The 20,354-nt window shown below is 41.6% G+C and overlaps 1 protein-coding gene across 11 annotated transcripts in view; it reads right to left on the bottom strand.

The window, feature by feature from the left end:
• neo1a (neogenin 1a) overlaps nt 1–20,354 on the bottom strand; it is a 248,723-nt gene that overhangs the window by 107,112 nt on the left and 121,257 nt on the right. For all 11 annotated transcript variants that reach the window (XM_049597522.1, XM_049597561.1, XM_049597586.1 and 8 more), the window contains exons 3-4: nt 11,324–11,599; nt 7,927–8,077 (exon numbers count right to left, since the gene is read on the bottom strand). In XM_049597522.1, the coding sequence (XP_049453479.1) occupies nt 7,927–8,077; nt 11,324–11,599 (427 nt within the window). The remainder of the gene's footprint in view (nt 1–7,926; nt 8,078–11,323; nt 11,600–20,354) is intronic.

Below are 20,354 nucleotides of genomic sequence, written 5' to 3'. Positions count from 1 at the left end.
TAGGTGATATTCCCTCCCCCTCTGCATCAGATTTTGTAGCCTGCATCACAATTAGGTTATTTGCATCACTATCATTATTAGGTTATATATGCCTTCACCATGGAGACACTGTGGTGTATTTATTTCGTTTTTATTTGGTACCAACACAGAATAAGTTTTTTTGTATTTTTCACTTTCTTTTTTTCCAACACAGAACATTAATTTCAACTTTAGAATTACAACAATATTTAGCAAGTACGACAAGACAAACAAGATGGCGCTATTTTCACCGTCTTTAGAAATTGGAATTGCTGCTGAGGCTGTCAGACGATAGACGTTTTTATTATTTTATCCACTTTGCATCAACCGATCACCACCAAAATGTTAGCATCTTTTCCTTGTCCCATTATCCGCCTTTCCTGAAAATTTCATCAAAATCCGTTCAAAACTTTTTGAGTTATTTTGCAGACAAACAGACCAAAGCCGGTGAAAACATAACCTCCTTGGCCGAGGTAACAAGTTCAACTTTTGGCATGCAGCAGCCCACACCACATGTCATGTGACCAGGACCAACCAATCACAGCTGACAGATATCTTTCTCTTCTTCCGTATATATTCCATCTGTGATAAACACGGACAAGTTGATCATGTCAGTGCAGGGCTACCCAGAGCTTTGCATCTGTCCCACAGACGATAAGCCTACACACTTGTTAACAGCTCCTGGAAGAAGATCAGCTCTGCGCTGCTTCGCAACCTCAGAGGCAACCTGACGCCGCATTCTTGAAAGCTGGCACAAATAAGGCACAAAACTAACCCTAACAGTAACTCTAATCCGTGTTTTCCAGGTGGTTAAAGATGTGGCATGTGTACAGCCCCATAAGGTGATGTGTCTCATCTGCTGTCAAAGCGTTTCCACCATTCTCCAGGTGTTGTAGAAAAGCACTTGATGCATTGATGACTTTCGTTTGTCTACCACCACAATGCTACATGCGGTGCATGACATTTTACTCCCAGTTTCCTGCTGAACATCAGGAAATTGCCTTGCTCGTTTTTTGGCAGTAATCTTTGCTAGTAAATGTGAGACGTTCGTGACGCACATGTCTGCATCTGCACAACCAGAAACAAGGGAGTCAGTTTGGTGAGGTTATGCAGGAGACTGCTATAAATGGACTCAGTGGAAACTACAATGATTTGTAAAATTGGCGGAAAAGTTGCAGTGATTGGACAAAATTGCAACGAAGGGGATTTGTTGAATTTGAGTTGATTGTTGCAATCACAGCATCGCAGCATCCTGCAGGGGCTGTGTTCCCAAGACCGACTCTTAAGAATATCGAGTAATGAACATTAGTTGTGGAGGAAAAAAAAACTGTTTTGAATTTGATAGGAGGGGCACAAGGAGCGACTATCAAACATCTGTTTATTATAGCTCTTTTTTATCATAATTTAACTTGTAAATGAGGTTTATTGACACAGTTTTCTACCAGGTAAAGTTGTCAGGATTTTGATTTAAACCCCAACACTACAAACTGTTGGGCTCTTACTCTAAAACAGTAACATACTGTGGCATGGAGAATGGGGTTAAAAGCCATTTTCCCTTTGTGTAGTTCCCATGGTAGCTCACTGAAAAAGACTTCCCATGGAGAGAAGTGTGCCTATGCATCTGTACGCGTGAGTGTGTGTGTGCTCTTTTATTCTCTCACCCGGAAAAAGGGCGAAATGAATAAGGTGATGTGTGCGTTTTTGTATGCCAGACATATGTGAAAGAGGGTTACACTGCAGTCCAATAATAGTCCAATTGCAAACAAATTTCCCTCACCATGCTTCTCTCTCTATACACAAGTAAATACAATATACACAATCATATTTAAATGAAGGCGAGAAGACAAGGAGGAGAGGAGACGGACGGCTTGGAGGCTTTGGAAGGGGGTTGATTTACATGCTCTGTCAATTCCCTGTTGCTGGCGGTCATGCATAATTCATCCATTTTATTGACTGCTGGGGAATTCTATTAGGTGATAGAGTGATACTCCCAAGAACAAAAGATGACTGCCCTTTTCATGAGCGTCATCAGGACCAGTGTGTGTGAGAAATCCAAAGGCCTGTCTCTCTGTGTGCGCCAGCACCTGGGGGATGCTATTGATGACACACAGGGCATTTTGCTAAAAATGCCTTTTCCAACGTGTTGACTGAACAGCTTCAAGTGTTACATACTCTGTCACGGTGCTGCTGAGCTTAATCAGAATAAATGGTGAGCTCGGTGTCCTTGGCAATAGACTTGCTCGGAGCCTAAATGAATGTGAGGCTGGGATCTGGGGAATGCATAAACAGCATGTTACGGCAGAATAAGCCATAGTGTAATTGATCCAGCAATATCAATCTTTCATTCAAGATACTGTGTGGAGATACCTCAGCTGGGTAACTCCACACAAGAGAATAACAGACAGCATAACAAAAAAGGACCAAAAAAAGTTAATTTCTGTCATTAAATGTCAATGGTTCAGATTTTTAACAGATAGATTTAATTAGACTACACAACATCACCCTGATAACAGTCTGACGGAACAAACACGGGACATCAGGAACACTTGTTTTATTTATGTGTAAAGTGTCTCTGTGGAAAAGCAAGAATCTGGGACACCTCATGATGTCCAGACTAAAAGACTAACAGTCTTGTCTTTAACGATGATGCTGACCCACCAAGGGGATAGTCTTACACGCTTCTGTGCTCAACTGTACGAAGCAAGAGACAAATTTGTTTTCCTTTATGTCTCTGAGCTTGTCACCATTTGACTATCACACTCTGCACATTATATGTATGATGAACACTTAGGCAGGGGTTCCCAACTAGTGGGTTGCAGCCCAAAAGTGGGTCGCAGGTCCATTCTGAGTGGACCATAAGTGAATCACAAATGTGTAAAGTTTGCAATAACACTCTTTATTTTGACGTACAGTGAATTTCCCACCTAGAGCTTTTATTTTGAAGTGCTGTTTCCTGCTGCAGAGTGAGTGATAACAGACAGCTACTTGACAGAGAAAGCAAACTAGCTCGAAGACATGGCCAAACGCAAGTATGACAACGAATATATTCAACTGTGTGGACCTTGAACTAATGACTAAGGAGAAATCTGGACCCTGTGGTTGGACCAGCTGGGAACCACTGCACAAGGGGTGTCAGAAAATGTTTAATTCACTTTGATATTGTGACAGTATGTTTTGTGACATGGTTTTGATTCTTTAAGAAAAAAAATCTAAATTTGTTTACCTTAAGAATCATGCAAGCACTTTGTTATTTTTTGCTGATATAGGAAAATTTAAATTCCTTTCTTCAGGCTGCACAAAAAGTAGTGCTATGATGTTGGATGTGTGAATGACTGTGATAAACACAAATAAAAAGATGGGACTCGAGAACCAATTTCAAACTGTCCAATCCATCGGAATCGTTCACCTCCAAGCTCATCAATTCCTTTAATCAATGCCGCCATGTCTTCTGACACGTGCACTGCACAGTGACATCAAACTCATTCATCTACACTAACAGAAACTTGCAACAGGAAGGAGTCATGGTGGAGAGGAAGAAACATACCAAAGTGCACTCCATCGCACTTGATCCCAGTCACCCCCTAAACACATACTTCACACTCCTTCCATCTGGCCAATGATACAGGTGGCTAGCTTGGAAGAAAATAAAATTTAGCAAGAGCGTCATTCCATATGCAATAACTGAACTAAACAAAAGAATGAAAAGATTGTAACTGTGTGGAATGGATATGTGTATGGTGGCAGGTATACGTCTGTGGTATTGATGTTGTCTTTGTAACTTGTGAAGTTGCCTGTGTAATGTATGTCTATTCTTGTGGCTGTACAGAATGTGAAAATAATTCTCCTGAAAAGGACAATAAACCTATCTATCTATCTATCTATCTATCTATCTATCTATCTATCTATCTATCTTCATTTCACAAAGAAATAGGACAACATTGTTGGTAGTGTCTGTAAAATGAGAATTCAAATTAAGGCTGGAAACATGAGCAATATGCTGAAACATCTTTCTATGCAACATGGGCTTAAATTGCAGGAATGTCATGTATTTGACACTCAGTGCACTGGTGCCACTGCCTCCTTACTGTGCAGCACATCCATTACCAAGGGTAAATTTCCCATGTTATAATAACGTCAGCGCCACACAGGCAGGCTTTGCAGGTTTTCTCTTTGATTAAGAAAACCTAAATAGAAACAAATACTGTACAAATGTTCTCTCATTTCATTCCCAGACTGTTGCTACGGCTAGCTCTCAGGCTACAGCCGCCTCGACGAGTATCACCATGCAGTCATAAAACTTGTGGTAAAAGTGTAAAGTTTTGTTTGTTTTTAAATTGTGTCCAGACTCGGAGATAATAAAACAGTATTAAAAGTGAAAAACTGTGAAGGAATTCCCATCCCTATAAAAACAGATTGCACTGTTCTGATTGCATGAAACAGTAAGACTGTTTTCCTAAATTTACATTTCTAAAAACTGCAATCGATCACCTTGCATACAGCGTCGCAACCCCTGTATTGTGATAGATATCGTGTTGCCAGATATGTATCTACTGTTCACCCACATGCTCAAAGACAGACAGACCCTTCAGTCCCAGCAAAGATGTCAAACGTGTCTTTAACAAAGTCACTGCAGGAATTTATGACTGTCATTGCCTCATCTGACACAGTGATTATCTCAATTTAAAGACACATATACAATTCCTCTACAGGGAGAAATCACCTTCTCTACAACTGAGAGCCAGGCAACCACCTGTTCGTAATTTTTATTTCAGGTCTTTGCTCTGTCCCCATCTGTCATCACAGACATCAAAGAGTTTTATTGCAGCCGTTAAGTCCTACATGGCAATATGGACAGGTGATACAAAAGAAACAGCAATGTCTGTCTCCGGAAGGTTATGAAAAACATACTAATGAGACTCTTCAAAGACTTATAACAGAAATCCAACTTATGGCAGAAAATCCTTTCTGTGGCACATTTTGAAAAGACTTTTGAAGGATTCCACTGTGTCTTTAAAAAGTATCTGAAAGTACTTCTGAGGAGTCAGTCAGCTTGAGGAGCGACTAGCAGAGAATTACTGAGGAGAATGAGACACCCAAGAATCAGAATGTGTCTATAACAGCCGTACATGGTTTCATGCTGCACTTCTTTTTGAATCACCTACATTATCTGCAGCTCAGGATAAAACTGGCTTTCTGCTATTGTGAACACAGACCGGGAGAGAGACGGAGAGAAAACAAGAGACATGACCAAGTTGAAGCACCAGAGGCAGAAGCTCAATGTGATAATCCCCGCTGTCAGTGAGTCACCCTGCCTTCAATTGGAGGCTTTGACACATCTTTATAAACTTTCATCTCATGTCTACAGCTTCGGCGTCGTTACTTTCAAGGCCCTGTTTGTGCCGCGCACCAAAGACCAATTAGACGCTCTTTGCAGATTCCCCTTTTCTCTCTCGCTCAGACTGTACGGCACACAGATTTTTAATTGACAGCAGCTCTTCTATCTCTCATGTAATGCCTGAGAGGGACGGGAGACTCTCAAGGAGAAAAAAAAAAGAAAGAAAGTTTCACTGCTATTCTTTTTAATTGTCAATGTCGTATTAAAATCAAAAGAACAGTCTCGGTAATGTATTCGCCACACAATCCATTTCTGCTCTGAAGGCAGGAGCATGGAGGTCCACTTCAATATCGGAAAGACTTCCCTGGCTGTTCAGAGTATGCTTGCTAATTACCAACGGAGACACCCTTGGGGGGCGGATAAGCACGCTGGATAGTGTTTTGCAATTAATACAAGGTAGATTAATAAGTCCCTTTTTAGCCAGCTCCCAGCGGAGGTCAGAGGTACTCACAGATGATTCCATAGGTGTTAGAGACATTTAACTTGAGATGTGGTGCTGTGCATGGATCTAAAGGTTGGAGGAAAGTCTAATGATATTCTGGCTCACACCGCTCCGGAGCCACCGACGTGATGACCTTACATTTAATTTCACTGAAGGTAGAAATCCCATTCCCGGGCTGGATTTAGATGAATGAGCCCGATTCTCGCTATTTTCTGTTGACCCCACAAGTTGCAAAGTTATTATTCTACAGGGCCGGTACACAGGGTTTAGGTCAACAAAGCGCTTTCTTAATTGGTGAGAATCAAACTTCCTGTGTCCACTGCAATTCTCTCTCAGGGATTTGAGTTGCTCCGCCTGAGCTAATGAGAGCCAGAGGAGTGAGAGCACAGCCGCTGTGACACTCTCTCTTGGCTCTTAATTTGTGAACTTCCCCTCAGCTGGCAACCCCGCAGCCTCATCTCCCAGCTGAAGTGGCTCTGTTGGCACGTCAAGGCCCCCCTCCCTCCTGGGGCTCTCTGAGTAGCAGTGGCAGGAAAGCATTAACACCTTGGGGAGCAGGCGCCAGGACTGAGGCTACATCCACACTCATACGTTTTTGTTTTAAAACGCAAAACTACGTTTACATCTGGCGTCCGCACTGCTCACATGTTTGGGAACTTCTATACCAACATCATAGTGGTGACGAAGACCAATTGTTGCTGTGTCTCAGCCAAAAAAAAAATCACACTTGAACACAACGCAAAGACTACAGCCCGTACGTTTTACCTCTGTGAGACGGAAACGACTCTAAACACCAGCAGGCAGCAGTAGACTGTATTCCTGATTCAAAAAGGAAAACTGGAAGACTGACAGTAGATTTAAACACTAGTTAGCACATTTACAACACAACCTGATGTTCACAGAACAAAGGATATGTGCTGTGTGCTAGCAAACAAACTATTTCTGCCAAAAAGTGCAATGGCTAAAAACATGATCTTGAATCTTAAAACATCAAATAGAACAAGTTGGTTTTGATCTCACACCCTCTTGACTTTAGCCGTCTGTCTCCTCTCCTTACTTCAGTTTCTCTTCTCATACACTGAGTTAATCTGCCAATCAGAGTAATTTCATTCGCTGACAGACTCTGACATCTCTGACGGCTTTATACCATTCTGAATCGATTGGAAAAAAGCCGGCAAAGGTTCATTAGTACCAGCAGCATGGGGCACACCAACAAAACTAGGGAAACAGATGCCCACCAACATTCGACCATCAGCTTGTTGTGTCAGGACGACCTTTGAAAACACTTTGAAAACCCCGTTTTAGTTTAAAAACTCCAGGGTTGACTTTAAGGTACTATCAGTTACAGATCGTCAAGTCATAGCATTAAAGCTAGGTCTAAGCACTTCTGTCATTTTATTTTTCTGTCCCTTGCTAAGGCTTCCTCCGGCCATGGATACTGGTCTTGTATGTTGCCATATTTTCTTTGTAACAATTCCCAATCTGTTTCGGCCACCTTGACAGCCTTATATTCATCATTGTTCCAATCAAAGAAATATCCGATCTTGCATTTTGGCACCTCCGTAGTAGTTTCTCAAACTATGCTACCATCCACAGAGCAGACAATCTGCCCAGTGTACGCTACTGGTCATGTGATATGCCTTTTCAAGTGTTAGTATGGATGGTAAGTCATTTCTGTAACATTGCTACAACGATTGTCTGTAAGATCGTTATGTTTTAAAATTCCCTTTAAAAACAGAAACACATTAGTGTGGATGCAGCCTTACAGGTTAGCTCCTGGAGACCAGAGGCACTGGATACAAAAATGCAGCACATTATGGTCTGTGTTGCTTTGCTCCGCTTGCGTTGCTGGGAATCTGTGAGCGCGAGGGAGCGCTGAACACAGCAGTGTGTGGACTTTGATGGGTAAGGGTGATTTTGAAAGGTTGGTTTGAATAAGTTATAGCAGAGAAGCTTCTACACAAGAAAGAGCAGAAACATGCCCCGAGAAAACCTGCAGCATTTTAAGGCGTCTCTCATTTCTGAGTAGGTATGGGTGAATCACACTTACAGCCACAGTTCATGCTCTTACCTTTCTTCTAGCAGCTTGTCTTTAAACATCCAGCGGACGTGCGGCACAGGGAAACCTGTGGCGACGCAGGGCAGTAGTACGTTGGCACCCAACACCTTGGTCACAGACGCAGGCTGCACCAGGAACTCCAGCTTCCGCTCTTCTCCGGTTTCTTAGACGAGAAGAAAAAAACGGGGGTCAGGGTTAAAACTGAGGTTAAAGTTGGAGGGAGAACCTTCAACATAACAAGTGTCATCTGTCTTAGAAACTTCAAAAGAGGGGCCGTCTTTCCTGACACCCAAACCAACTATGGTCAGATGAATAATGTTCATGTTGACGTCTGAGACAGCTGAAGTCTCAGCTCTTTAGGAGTTCAAAGTGATCCTGTATAATTCCAGCTTAACTAACTGCCTGAGTAGGATCCTGCAACATCCAGGTCCTGTGTGACCACAGCTCACACACAAGACTTCAGTACTATCAGTTTATCTTAGATCATAATTCTATGAAGCTCAAACCAGGATTTTAATTAAAAAACAAAACTGTGTGAAATCATTTCCACCGGGCCCTCCTCCAACTCTCAGCGTCTCACAGCAAACACCCAATATTCTCAAGCTGATTTGCAGCAACTTCAAAGAAACCCAATAACTATGAATGTATTTCTGTCTCTTCAACATCTGGTAGCATCCAAACAAAAATTTCTTTCAATTTCCTCACCCGGTTTTATGAGTTTTCCTTGTGTACGCATCCAGCCTTGTGCCACTCCACCACACATCCTTGGAGGAGACATACAAAGATAAAGACCCCCACTGGGGTCTTGTTGAAGTCTGATTTACGACCTCTAATATCTTTTCCGTGCTGCCAGGAGCCTGGTGCTTAACAACTCAGTAAATAAAACTTCTGCAGGGGTGAGACGAGACACTGCCACAATGGAATCCAGCCTCCTTTTGAGCTGCTGCTGAGTTACTGCAGCATTACTGATAACCCCACTGGGAGTTCTCTCTTCGGCATTCAATTTCTTCATGCTAAAGGTACGAGCGACGCAGAGAGGACACCATGTACCACTTTAATCAAATGATGCACTGAACTATATTTTAATTTCAATTTACTGCACAAGTGGTTCTACAATAGAGGCTCTAACATAATTGCACCGTAATCAAGCATGTGAAAATGTTTCGATTAAGAGGTACTACTGAGGACACGCAGGGACGATGCTTTCAATATTAAATAACAATGGAAGTAAAGTGTCAATCAGATGATGCATGGATGTTTGTGGCTGTAAAATCCAACAATGACGATTCCAAAAAAAATCAAGGCGCTGTGTAAACTGTAAATAAAAACAGATTGCAATGACTTAAAAATCTTTTTCGACTTTGTTCAACTGAATACAGGACAAAGACAAGATGTTTAATATTCACACCAATAAACTTCATTGTTTTCTGTAAATATACACCCATTCTAAATGTGATGCCTGCAGCAAGGGCCTGTTTACCACTGTGTTGCATCACCTTTTCTTTTAACAACACGTTCCAAACCGGACTCTACCCTCTCACATTTTGTTGCTGAACGTAACTCTGTTTGTAGTCACCTTCACAGCTGAATGAAGCACCCTTCGTCAAAGTGTAGAGGATAAATACAGCAGCAAGCTTTGGGACAAACTTCACTCTGTTGTAACTCTTTGTAACCACGGAAGAAAATAAAGCTTAATCCCATTTTACATTTTTCATATGTATTTGTAGAACCTATATTTCATCTGTATGTGATCCTATTGTTTACCAGAATTTCTGCATATTATCTTTTTGTCATTACGAGAAAGAAATAACTGAATAAATTAAACAGAAGTAAAACTTAGTCCCAAGTTTCTTTGGTGGCATTCACTTTCTTTTTTATGCAAATATCATCTTGTTTTTCCCCTTGATGTTTCTAAGCTGCTTATTTTTGTAACAGCTCCTGTAAAAATACAACACTTTACAATAAAATGAACATGTGTACTGTTTTCTAGAGACTAGAGAACGGTATATTTGATCCTAAACACCATGTAACATTTAAAATGTTAACATCTAAACGATAATATTAACGTCTGTCTCAGTTGAGCAGTTAATGTTTGTCAGGGTGAACAGATCGTCTTCCATGACAAACACAATACGCCATTGCACTTGGTCAGTAAGTCTGCATCGATACAGGCTTGTTGTTGGGGGATATTATAACCCACTTTCCCACTGGGTGGTTTGGGATGGCACTAAATGTGGCTGACCCTCTGTGTGAACCAAGCTGCGATGTTAGGGGCTGAAAAATGAAGCCAGCAAGGAAGTGCCAAAAGCTGCAGTTCCTTGAACGTCCACTTGAGGCTGGCTCCAGACTCCAGTCAATCCCCATAGACCCCCATGTTAAAATGCCCAACTTTACAGCCTGGTACAAAAATAGCTTTGTTCTCTATAGCTAATTTCACCCTTTATGAAACTGTATGGGGGTTAATTTTTATACAACTAACCTGTTTACGTTTTATTAAGGCTTAAAGTTAACTAAGGACGGGCTGCTTTGAGTAACAGGCTGTCCGCAGATAGTGTCCTCTGTCCTCTCAGTCAGATCCACACCTCGCTCCTTCACAGCGCTAGCCTCTCGTCCAAATATGGTCACTTCTGGCTCCAAAAAGTTAGATGGCAACAACTCGAATGCTTAACTTGAAGCTTCAAAACGCGAATCCACATACCAATGGGTGCTGTCACGCTGGCAACACCTATTATTTTTGCAGTCTATGATGTAAATGCGGAAACAGAATGAAAGAGTGTAGGAAGAAGGTGTAGGAGGTGGTTTAAGAAAGGCCTTGAGTAAGTGTTTGGGATCTGAGGACTCCAACTGTTGAAGTTTTAACAGTGAAATTTCTTCCTTAAGATTTACAAGCAGACCTTCCAAAATCTTCAAGGTTTAAAGACTGTGGAAGAATGGCCCCAAAATCCCACCCGACCACTGTGAGACATCAGTTTCTTTATACAGGAAGTGTTTTGAAGATGGCACTGAAAACAAAGGCTTCTCCAAGTATTAAATAAACTTCACTTAGCATGTTCAACATGCCTTTCATGTTTCCTTCCACCTTTTTTTGTGCATAATTTTGATGTATTCAAATGTAACATGTTCTCTGTCAGTGTTATTGGGTTAAAACTAATAACTGGTCTAAATTTCATGTGAATAGCTGCATTGGAAAAATGTGTTATGGCATATATTGAATATTTATTTTACCACTGTATGTCGAGAAGGATTTGCAACTCATTGCATTCTGTGTTTATTTATGTTGTACACAGCAGTCCTACTTTTTTGGAATCAAAGTCATACATCTAGTGAGAAAAGCTCACTGATCTGTATTTTTAATAACAACATTTCATTTCATTTCGCTGTCTGTCAAAACTTAATTTCCTCAGATTACCTGGCAGTACTTGGAGCTGCGCCTCGTCACTGGACTTGGACGACCCAACACTGTCCACCAGACAGCGGTAAAGGCCTGCGTCTGCCTCCGAGGCGTTGCTGATCACCAGGGCTCCGCTGGGCAGCTGCACCAGCCTGGTGCTCAGCTCCAGCGGGAGGCGATCTTTCTCCCACCGGGTGAAGGGCACCAGATCCGAGTTGACCTCACATGCCATCACCTGGGTGCTACCTAGATGCACATTGGCCGCCGATGGCTGGCTGGCGAACCTGGGCATCCCTGAAAGATGAAGATGAGACAAGGATGTAAAATAAGTACTCACTCAGAATAACAAAATATTTGTGACATTTCAGATGTGGAAGAAATAGAGGTGAAACATTCTTCCACAGATGTACATTAAAACATTTAAAAGACCCCAAAAATGTGTTTTCTCATCCTCGTTTTGTGAGCGGTGAGAGTCTGGCATTTGACTTTGAGAAAAAATGCTGGTACGCCTGTTTAAAAATTTATGCAGTTAAACTTTCAACTATATTTATTCTCAAAACATCCAAAATAAAGCCATAATTTTTCCGAGGCAGGCTGGAAAAACAAACAGACTGATCTCGGACCTTTGACACAGCAGCTCGGGAAGTCGTAAAAACTCCCCCTATCTGTTTTAAACTATGACAAGATGTATATTTGGTCTAATCTTTGGAGCTGGAAAACATAACAGAATATTGGATGTGACATCTTGCAATCCATATTCAGGACAGATTCTGAGCGGAAAAGGCCAAAACATACAACCCCCGCCCCCACCCAGCCCCGACCTCTTGCACACACAACTCCTAATGCACACACACACACAGCCACCCACACACAGTTGTGTAGCACAATCACTTATCCTCAATGGTGGATGTTAATTTGCCACGCAGAGCAGAAGACACACAGCACTAATTAAAAAAGGCTGGATCCACAGGCTGTTTGTGCTGCTGTACCCCGACTTTCATCTCAACGCAAAATAATTATTTCCTGCGTTTGAAACCATTGATCTGAAACCAACACTCGCGGGCCGCGTTCGAAACAATTGCAAACAATGGCTTCAATTAAAAACAACTTACAATGTGTGAACTGCAAATGGTATTCTTGGGTTTATTAGTGAGGAGGGAAGAGTTGGTTTAAAAAAAAAAACAGTCGGAAGGCCACTCCGTCTGCAACAAAAAGAATATCATGTTGTGTTCTCACCACCGAGGGCCTCTTGAGTTTTTGGGCTAACTGTGAATGTTTCCTTGGTAATGTGTGTGTGTGTGTGTGTGTGTGTGTGAGAGAGAGAGAGAGAAATGAGTGGATAAAAAAATGTGTGACAGAGGATGAAACAAAGAGGCTGGTTTCAGTGTTTATCTATTTATGAATGCATGCTCGCCCGCTCTGACTGTGCTCTCACGCAGGAAGTGATGCTGACGCCTTGCTGAGTGATGATTTGTCGTCTCTGCCCTCTCTCACCTACAGACAGCTCTTCAAATCCCCTGCCAAGAGTGGCTCCAGGGTAAATCACACTCCAAGATAAGGCCCCAACAGCTACACATTCTCGTCTGGCCGGGGCCGACGCGCACAGCGTCTCAGAATATATCTCCGCACAATAGTTCAGCTAATATGGGCTTAGCTGATCCCAGCACTGATAGTTTTGTATCAAAGCTGCCAATCACCTACTGTATAATCACGCCAGAGTGCGAAAAAGTGCCTCAGCTGAATCATTCAGATTAGAGCTACTGAAGCTCCCCACTGAATCAAATACTTTTTATGATTAGCAGCTGTAGTGCAGCGCTAGTAATCAGTCTAGCAAGCGTTAGGGTGAATTCTTGGATGCAGTATATATCAGGCTTTCAATGAAGATTTATTAAGAAAAAAAGATGAGATCATTGCAGGTTGTGTCGCCGCAGTCAAGAGGATAAAATGGTGATTACATGATGATAGTGATTACTGTAATAATGAATTCACTGAATCTGAATGTCATGTTCTTTTGCACTTTCAATTGTGAGCTAATAAATGCTCACAGATGGTCTTTTATCTTTCCAGTTATGCTCATCAATTTCATTATCCTGATGATGTCAACAACATGACCATGAATTTATCGGTTAGGTTTTGTATTTGCTCTGTAATGAAGGAATAATGCACCATAAATTGACCATTTCTGGTATTTAGTCATGCCGTGTTCCCTTGAATTTGTTGAGAAACCTTTGTTTTTCTCGCATGCCTCCACAGAAAACAGCAACATGTTGATTTATTGATTGACTGGGAACCACATCTAACAATAGCAGAACTATGTCAAAACATCCATTTACTAACTCTTGCACAAGTCCTGCAGTATAAACCAAGTCTGTCATCCTGTCGCATGCTCTGTATTTTCAAAACACATGAGCCTAAGCTCAATCAGGGACACTTCCCACCACTCACACCCATCAGCTGACTGTGGGTGTTCCCTCTCCGTTAGCCGATCCTTCAGCCATTCATGTTGCTGCTGCCAAACTTTAAATCTGTTCTCCTCTCTGCTCCTGTCAGCTGTCATTTTAGGCTGAATCATAGCGCCCTCCTCCACCCCATTCACCTCCAGTCACCTTATCCAGAGGCCAGGACCAGCTCATCAAAGGCCCATTCCTCTTTACATCCAGATCCTCAGCTGGGGTCGAATCACCAAAGACTTCTCACATTTCTCATACTTACATGCACATGTAAAGAAATATTCTTTTCTCTTAGAACGAGTCTCTCCTGATTGACATGCATTTTGGCTAAAACCTTACTATTTAAAAATGAACTGAAAGATGCGCTTAGGTTTGCTCATTTCAAAGCCAGACTGCAATTCTAAGGTTTTTTAGCAAAAAAAAAAACGAATGTGTTTGGGAAGTACTGAGCATACAACTGGATAAATGAGACTTGGATTATACTGCAAGAGTTGTGTGCGAATTTATAAATCATATTTTGATATAGTTTTGCTGTTGTCAAACGTGGACCCCATTTACCGAAATTCATTAAGAGTTGTCGTTTTTTTTGGATTCTCCGTTCGCAGTGGAGGCATACGAGAACAACATTTTCTTCATGAACTCAATGTAACATGTAAAATGCATGTGTTTGGGAGGTACTGAGTATACAACTGGATAAATGAGACTTGGATTATACTGCACAAGTTGTGTGAGAGTTTGTTATAGCATGTTTTGATATAGTTTTGCTGCTGTTAAACGCGATCCCCAATGACTTCAGTTCATGAAGAATGTTGGCCTTTTTGGATTCTACGCTCACAGTGGAGGCATGCAAGAAAAACAAAACTTTCTTCACAAAATCAAGGTAACACAGCATGACTCACTGATATAAATATGGTCATTTTGAGGGGCTTTTTTTAGAGTGTTCCAAGTTACTACAGTGAGTACAGAACTGTGTTTGTTTTCCTCAGCTTCAATAGAGAGGTTTCTTGGCACCCTTTTTATTTTGCTTGTCATGATAGTATGTATTTGTGCTACTGAGTGACATTAATGAACTTTACAAAATTCCCAAAGTGAACAATATGTGATGGCTGGTAGCTTATATTTATTAATAGGCCTATATTTCTTAACATACAGACGACCTGATTTGTTTGTTTAATCATACTTCACAAACATGAACACAAGTAGCTTACACTGCACTCCTCACATATCGTCAAAGCACAATAAACACTTTTAGGAACTATGAGCAAACTAAATGCATCGACTGGTTTACGAGGAATATTTTACCTGCAAAATGACCATCTGTATTAACCTGGAAATCAAGATGCCCCACCCCTAGCAAATTCGCATTTGCTCTGCACGGGGATCTGGCCCCGACGAGCAGAGCCCGCTGAATTGCCATCGGGCCAATCAGATCAGTCTATCTGACAGAGGCGGGCTCTGGGCGGGCGTAACATGATGACGACAGCGCTGCGCCGTAGGAGTCGAAAAGTAAACATCCAAGATGGCAGCTGCTGAAGGACCGCTAAGCCAACTACACTTATCTTTTTTCTTGAGAGATGAACAGAAGACTGCCCTAGAAGCCTTCGTTTCCAGGAAGGATGTTTTTGCTGTTTTGCCGACGGGATACAGCAAAAGCATAATATATCAGTTAGCCCCACTGGTCGTCAAACCAATGGGGCTTAGTACAATGAATATGTCACCTTGTTTTTTGCTCTGACTGGCTATTGTGCTATCCAATTGCATGCGGCAGCATTTAATATGACTCAGTTAGTGCCACCCCTTGGGTAGGAAGGGTGTATCAGTGAGGGCCAAACTCAAAATCTTTCTAGATTTGAGTCTAGATTTCCAGGCTACATCTGTATATCAGTTACTCGCTACGTGTTACATTGAGTTCATGAAGAAAACATTGTTTTTCTCGTATGCCCTAACTGTGAAGGAGAATCCAAAAAAGAGGAAAAATTCATAATGAATTTCGGTAAACGGTGTCCACGTTTAACAAAAGCAAAACTTTATCAAAACATGCTTTTACAAACTCTCACACAACTTTTGCAGTGTAATCAAAGTCTCGTTTATCCAGTTGTTTGCTCAGTACTTCCCAAACACATCCATTTTGCTAAAACATTACAATATAAAACGCTTCCGCCTAAGCCCAAAGCAAGCCAGACCATGTGCGTGCGTATGAACTCTGTTTAAGTGGGACTCCAATGTACACGTGTGTCCAGGCATGCGACTCGGCCTGCATGAGAATGAGATTGTAAATGGATGTTTTGATACAGTTTTGCTGTTGTTAAACGCAGCCCCCGTTTACTTCGATACGCAAAGAGAATTTCCCTTTTTTGGATTCTTCGTTCACTGTGGAGGCAGTATTTCTTCAACTGAAATCTTTAACTTTAGGCAGTGCATTGGCCCACAGAGGAATGACATTTCAAAAGTCGAGGTTGAAGACCATGCCCTGAGTTAATGCACATCTAATAGTTACAGATATAACCATGACTGTGTAAGAGCTTGAGACTTGACATTTGGCCCAAAGAGGACACAGGAGAGAGTCCTGAAAAGTCATCCACAGACATGACAAAAATTTATGGTTCCACAAAGACTCAACATTTTCAAAGAGGAGAGAAAACATCGCCCATCTCACAACTTGAGTTCAGACAGTTGTGAGCACTCAGTCCGCAGTGACTCTGCTGTGCTTCCAACTCTCAATCGACTAATCCTTTGTTCCTCCAGCCTCATCACATCTCTCCAGGCTGACTTCATCAGTCTGCTGTGTGTGTGTTTGTGGTGCCAGTGAGTGTATGTGGGGATCCTAACTCACACAGGCGTGACTTAAGATGTAGCCAGCGTTAATGAAGTGCATTCACCATATGATGACTCGGGTATGTATGTGTGAGTTCATGCATGTGTGGACAAGCTAAAGTGTACATAAGCACATTAAGTATGGGTCAAGGCAGGGCGTTGCAGAGATGGGAAGCGGCGAGTGTCGATGCTAACACTATCGATTCCAATTAATCACAATTCTCCATTTAAATCGACTGGATGGGAGCTTCATTTTCCACACCCTTGCTCAGCACCATCTATTGAACAGAAGTGCTGTACTGCCAATCTCAACACTTATTACAAGAGTGTGATGAGGCCAAATGATTGCAAGGGAGAAATAATGTCTCAGTGGTCAAAACACAGGAGTTTTATGCTAATCGAAAAGCTGTTTCTTTGTTCATTTCAAGCCGCATAAATGAGAGCAAAATGTGACTGCTGATCTTATTGTGCCTCCAAACAATATTTCCCTAGAAAATGAAGCAGTTAACCCAGTGGTGGCACCAAATGCCTCCTCTGTGCAGAGTGGTCCCTTAGATACACCAAAACCTACAATATCTGCTCGGCTCTGCCAGCAGAGCTCATAATCATATGAATGCTAATGAATGAATGAATGAATGAATGTGTCCATCATCAGATGGAGATTAGCAGAAAAGAACTGCGCCGCAGAGAGCTACTGTACGAGCAGGCGTGTCTGCCCCGCCTCAGAGCAACATCACATGCACATACACTTAAATCACACAGTTGGGTTTCTACTATTCTTAATTAAAACCAGGTATAGAATAACAATGAGCAGCTTAATGGAATATGCAGAGGGCTTTAAGGATCTCCCTCTAGATTCAATTGAATTAGTAACTGGCTGGAGAGTGGCTGCCTTTCACCTTGGATCGAAAATACAACTGTGCTCTATGTTACATATTTTCAAGCAGTCAGTTAAAGTAATTAAAGGGGAAAAAAAACTGGAAACTGGCTCATATTTTGGAGCTGCCCACAGGGCCATGCCTCCATATATGGTTCCAGCCTGACAAAGAGCTGTGTTTGGACTGGCAACATGAAATAACTCATTTTCCACTGTGAAAATTGGGAATGTACAAAAAAAAATAAAAAATCCAGTAATCAAAAACGTGGAGACAGGTTATGTATCCAAGCATGCTCATATTTTCTATTTAGACTGTAACAGTTTATACCAACAGATAAGATCTAACTTGAGGCAGCTGCTTTTTATTTTAAGCTTTAATACTCTACTTCCTAATAGATGGAAATTACTCTAATCGACCAGTCAGGGCCAATAACACTGGTATATTTTGCATAAACTGTTTTCTCAGCATAGAATAAATTTATTAATACAACATATGTACTACTATTAATACTTAATCAAGCTTTATTTATTCATTTATTTAGCAACACTTAAACTGAATGCTTTTTAAGACCTTTTCAAGATAATTTTTACCCAAACTTAACGTCTCATTTCAGCAGTTTTGTTTTGTGTTAGAATTTACATACAGTGTATGAAGCATGCCCCTAGTGTTCAATACTAGGAAATGCATCTCTTTACGGCTGGATAAGAATGACAATACAGAAATGGCAGAAAAGGTAGTTTGGGTGTTTCTGCACCATCCGGTCTTGGGGAATCTGCACATGGAGCAGCACAGAGACAATAACAGGACCAATAATCCATGGTGAAGAATAAATAAGGTGGTTGGCCTGTCAGGTGTGTCGCCAGTTTTGTGAAATGCTTTTGTTAAAAAACCTTTTAGCAACTATGCATGTGCACGTTACACAGCTAGCATGCTACCACTGTTAGCTAGCTTAACACGCAAAATGAACAGGCAGAGGGTACTTGCTGTAGCTCTGGTTGAGGGTGAGAGGCTGTCAGCAAATAGTTTGTTGGGCACAGGGAAACAGAGATCTGTGTGGGTACATGAGACCCTAAAAAAGAGGGTGGATCATGGGGAGTACCACCAGTTGGTCCAGGAGCTTCTCCTCCATGATGGACGTTTCCAGGCATATTTTAGGATGATTCGGGGCCAGTTTGACAACCTGCTGTCTATTGTCGGGCCGTATAGCTCTGGGTATCCAGCAAGCGCTACCACCAGTTTCTCCTCCATTGTTTACCAACTGTAAACTTATTGTCCTGACCACCACAGAAGACCTGCCTCTCGGATCCTCCAAGGAGTTCAGAGCGCTCCTGCAAAAACGGCAGGAGCCTAGAGTGCAGGAATGTGAGGGGCATCACAACGCAAAAATCTACGGGCAAAGACCTTCATTCTCATGAAAACAATTATAAAAAGACGCCTCCAGCTGCTAAAGCGCTTGTTATCAGGGCTCAAGACCTCACAATTTCAAATGTCAGACTATTAAAAGTTTTTTACAGCCTAATATTTTAAAAAAATAAATAAATTTAAAACATTTTAAAACTTTTAAAGGACCTGCAGACACCCTGTAAACTTGTACTGATATATGCACTTTGACCAACTCTGACTAGATTACGATTCAGAGGCATGATAATAAAATCCATGCATATTGTAACAGTCCAAATCAGTTCACATTTATCTCTGAAACAACAACAACAGAAAATGTAATGCCTGAGGACAAGGAACAAGTCTATATGGTAATTCTTCAAATGCACAAATCTTTACACCGTAAAACACAATCTCTACAATCCCTAATGCTTAACGAGATAACCACTTAAAAACTGTATAGCACAACAGCAGTTTTATTGGAACGATCAAATCGGCATTCAAAAACACGAATTGCAAAATACACCAAACTTAATGTTAATGTTGTCAAAATCAATTTCAGTAACAGAGACAGAAACACATGGTGATGAGTCCTGCCTAGAGGCATTATGGGATACTTGCTACACAATGTACGTTGCAACTCACTCAGTGTTAAACAAAGTGGTTCCCTTGTTCTCAACTGAACTCACCAGCTGTTTTCCAGCTGTGGCAACTAATGCCCCCTGCTGGCACAACGATCAATAATTTGAAATACAGTTGAACTTAAATGCAACACATGAAGGCCAGTAAAGGAGATGTATTGTAGCTTTATCTTGCACATCTACAGTGGAGCTCGGTAGCACAAGATTAGGAGATCAGAAGTAAATGTTTGGCTTTGGTGTCAGTCCCTTCGAGTCAGAGAGCAGCGTATTCTCTCCAGATCTGACATTTCGCAATCGTGAACAATCAGAGGGAAGAAATACATCACAAAAGAAGCAGAGATCCCAATTTCTACACTGATAACAGAATCAGTGGACCAGAATGCAACACAGCCACAACTGGGACACTCATTCTTATCACGCTATTATTTCCATCACTTCTTTCTCTTTCTCCCTCTCTCAATTCAACAAGTTCACGCCCATCCTCTGGGGGATGCTGAAAGTCATTCTGGAAAATGTGGGGAAATCAATACCTGGAATTGAAGTACACAAGTCAGATTGAAGGAAAGTGGGTACACTAAAAAAGTAAATTAAAGCCCTTCATGACAGAATAATTCATAGAATGCACTGACTGTTACAAATTGATATTTACTAGTGTATGACCGTCCACAGGGAGGAGAGTTTTCCTTTAAAGCACAATAACGACACCTTCACTCGCCCCGCCTTCCCCGTCAACACTACCCTCCCCTATCAACACATCCATTACAGTTTTGCATGCTGCGCACACAAAGACAGAACAACCACAATCCTATTGTTTTATGAATTTCACAGCACCAGGCAGAGCCAAATCACGTCTACTGAGCCAAAAAAGACCAATCTCAGACAGTGA

This window comes from Epinephelus fuscoguttatus, linkage group LG2, assembly GCF_011397635.1.
Source record: "Epinephelus fuscoguttatus linkage group LG2, E.fuscoguttatus.final_Chr_v1".
Taxonomy (NCBI): domain Eukaryota; kingdom Metazoa; phylum Chordata; class Actinopteri; order Perciformes; family Serranidae; genus Epinephelus; species Epinephelus fuscoguttatus.
The sequence above is the reverse complement of the archived record's forward strand: the minus strand, read 5'-3'. Positions and strand labels throughout refer to the sequence as shown.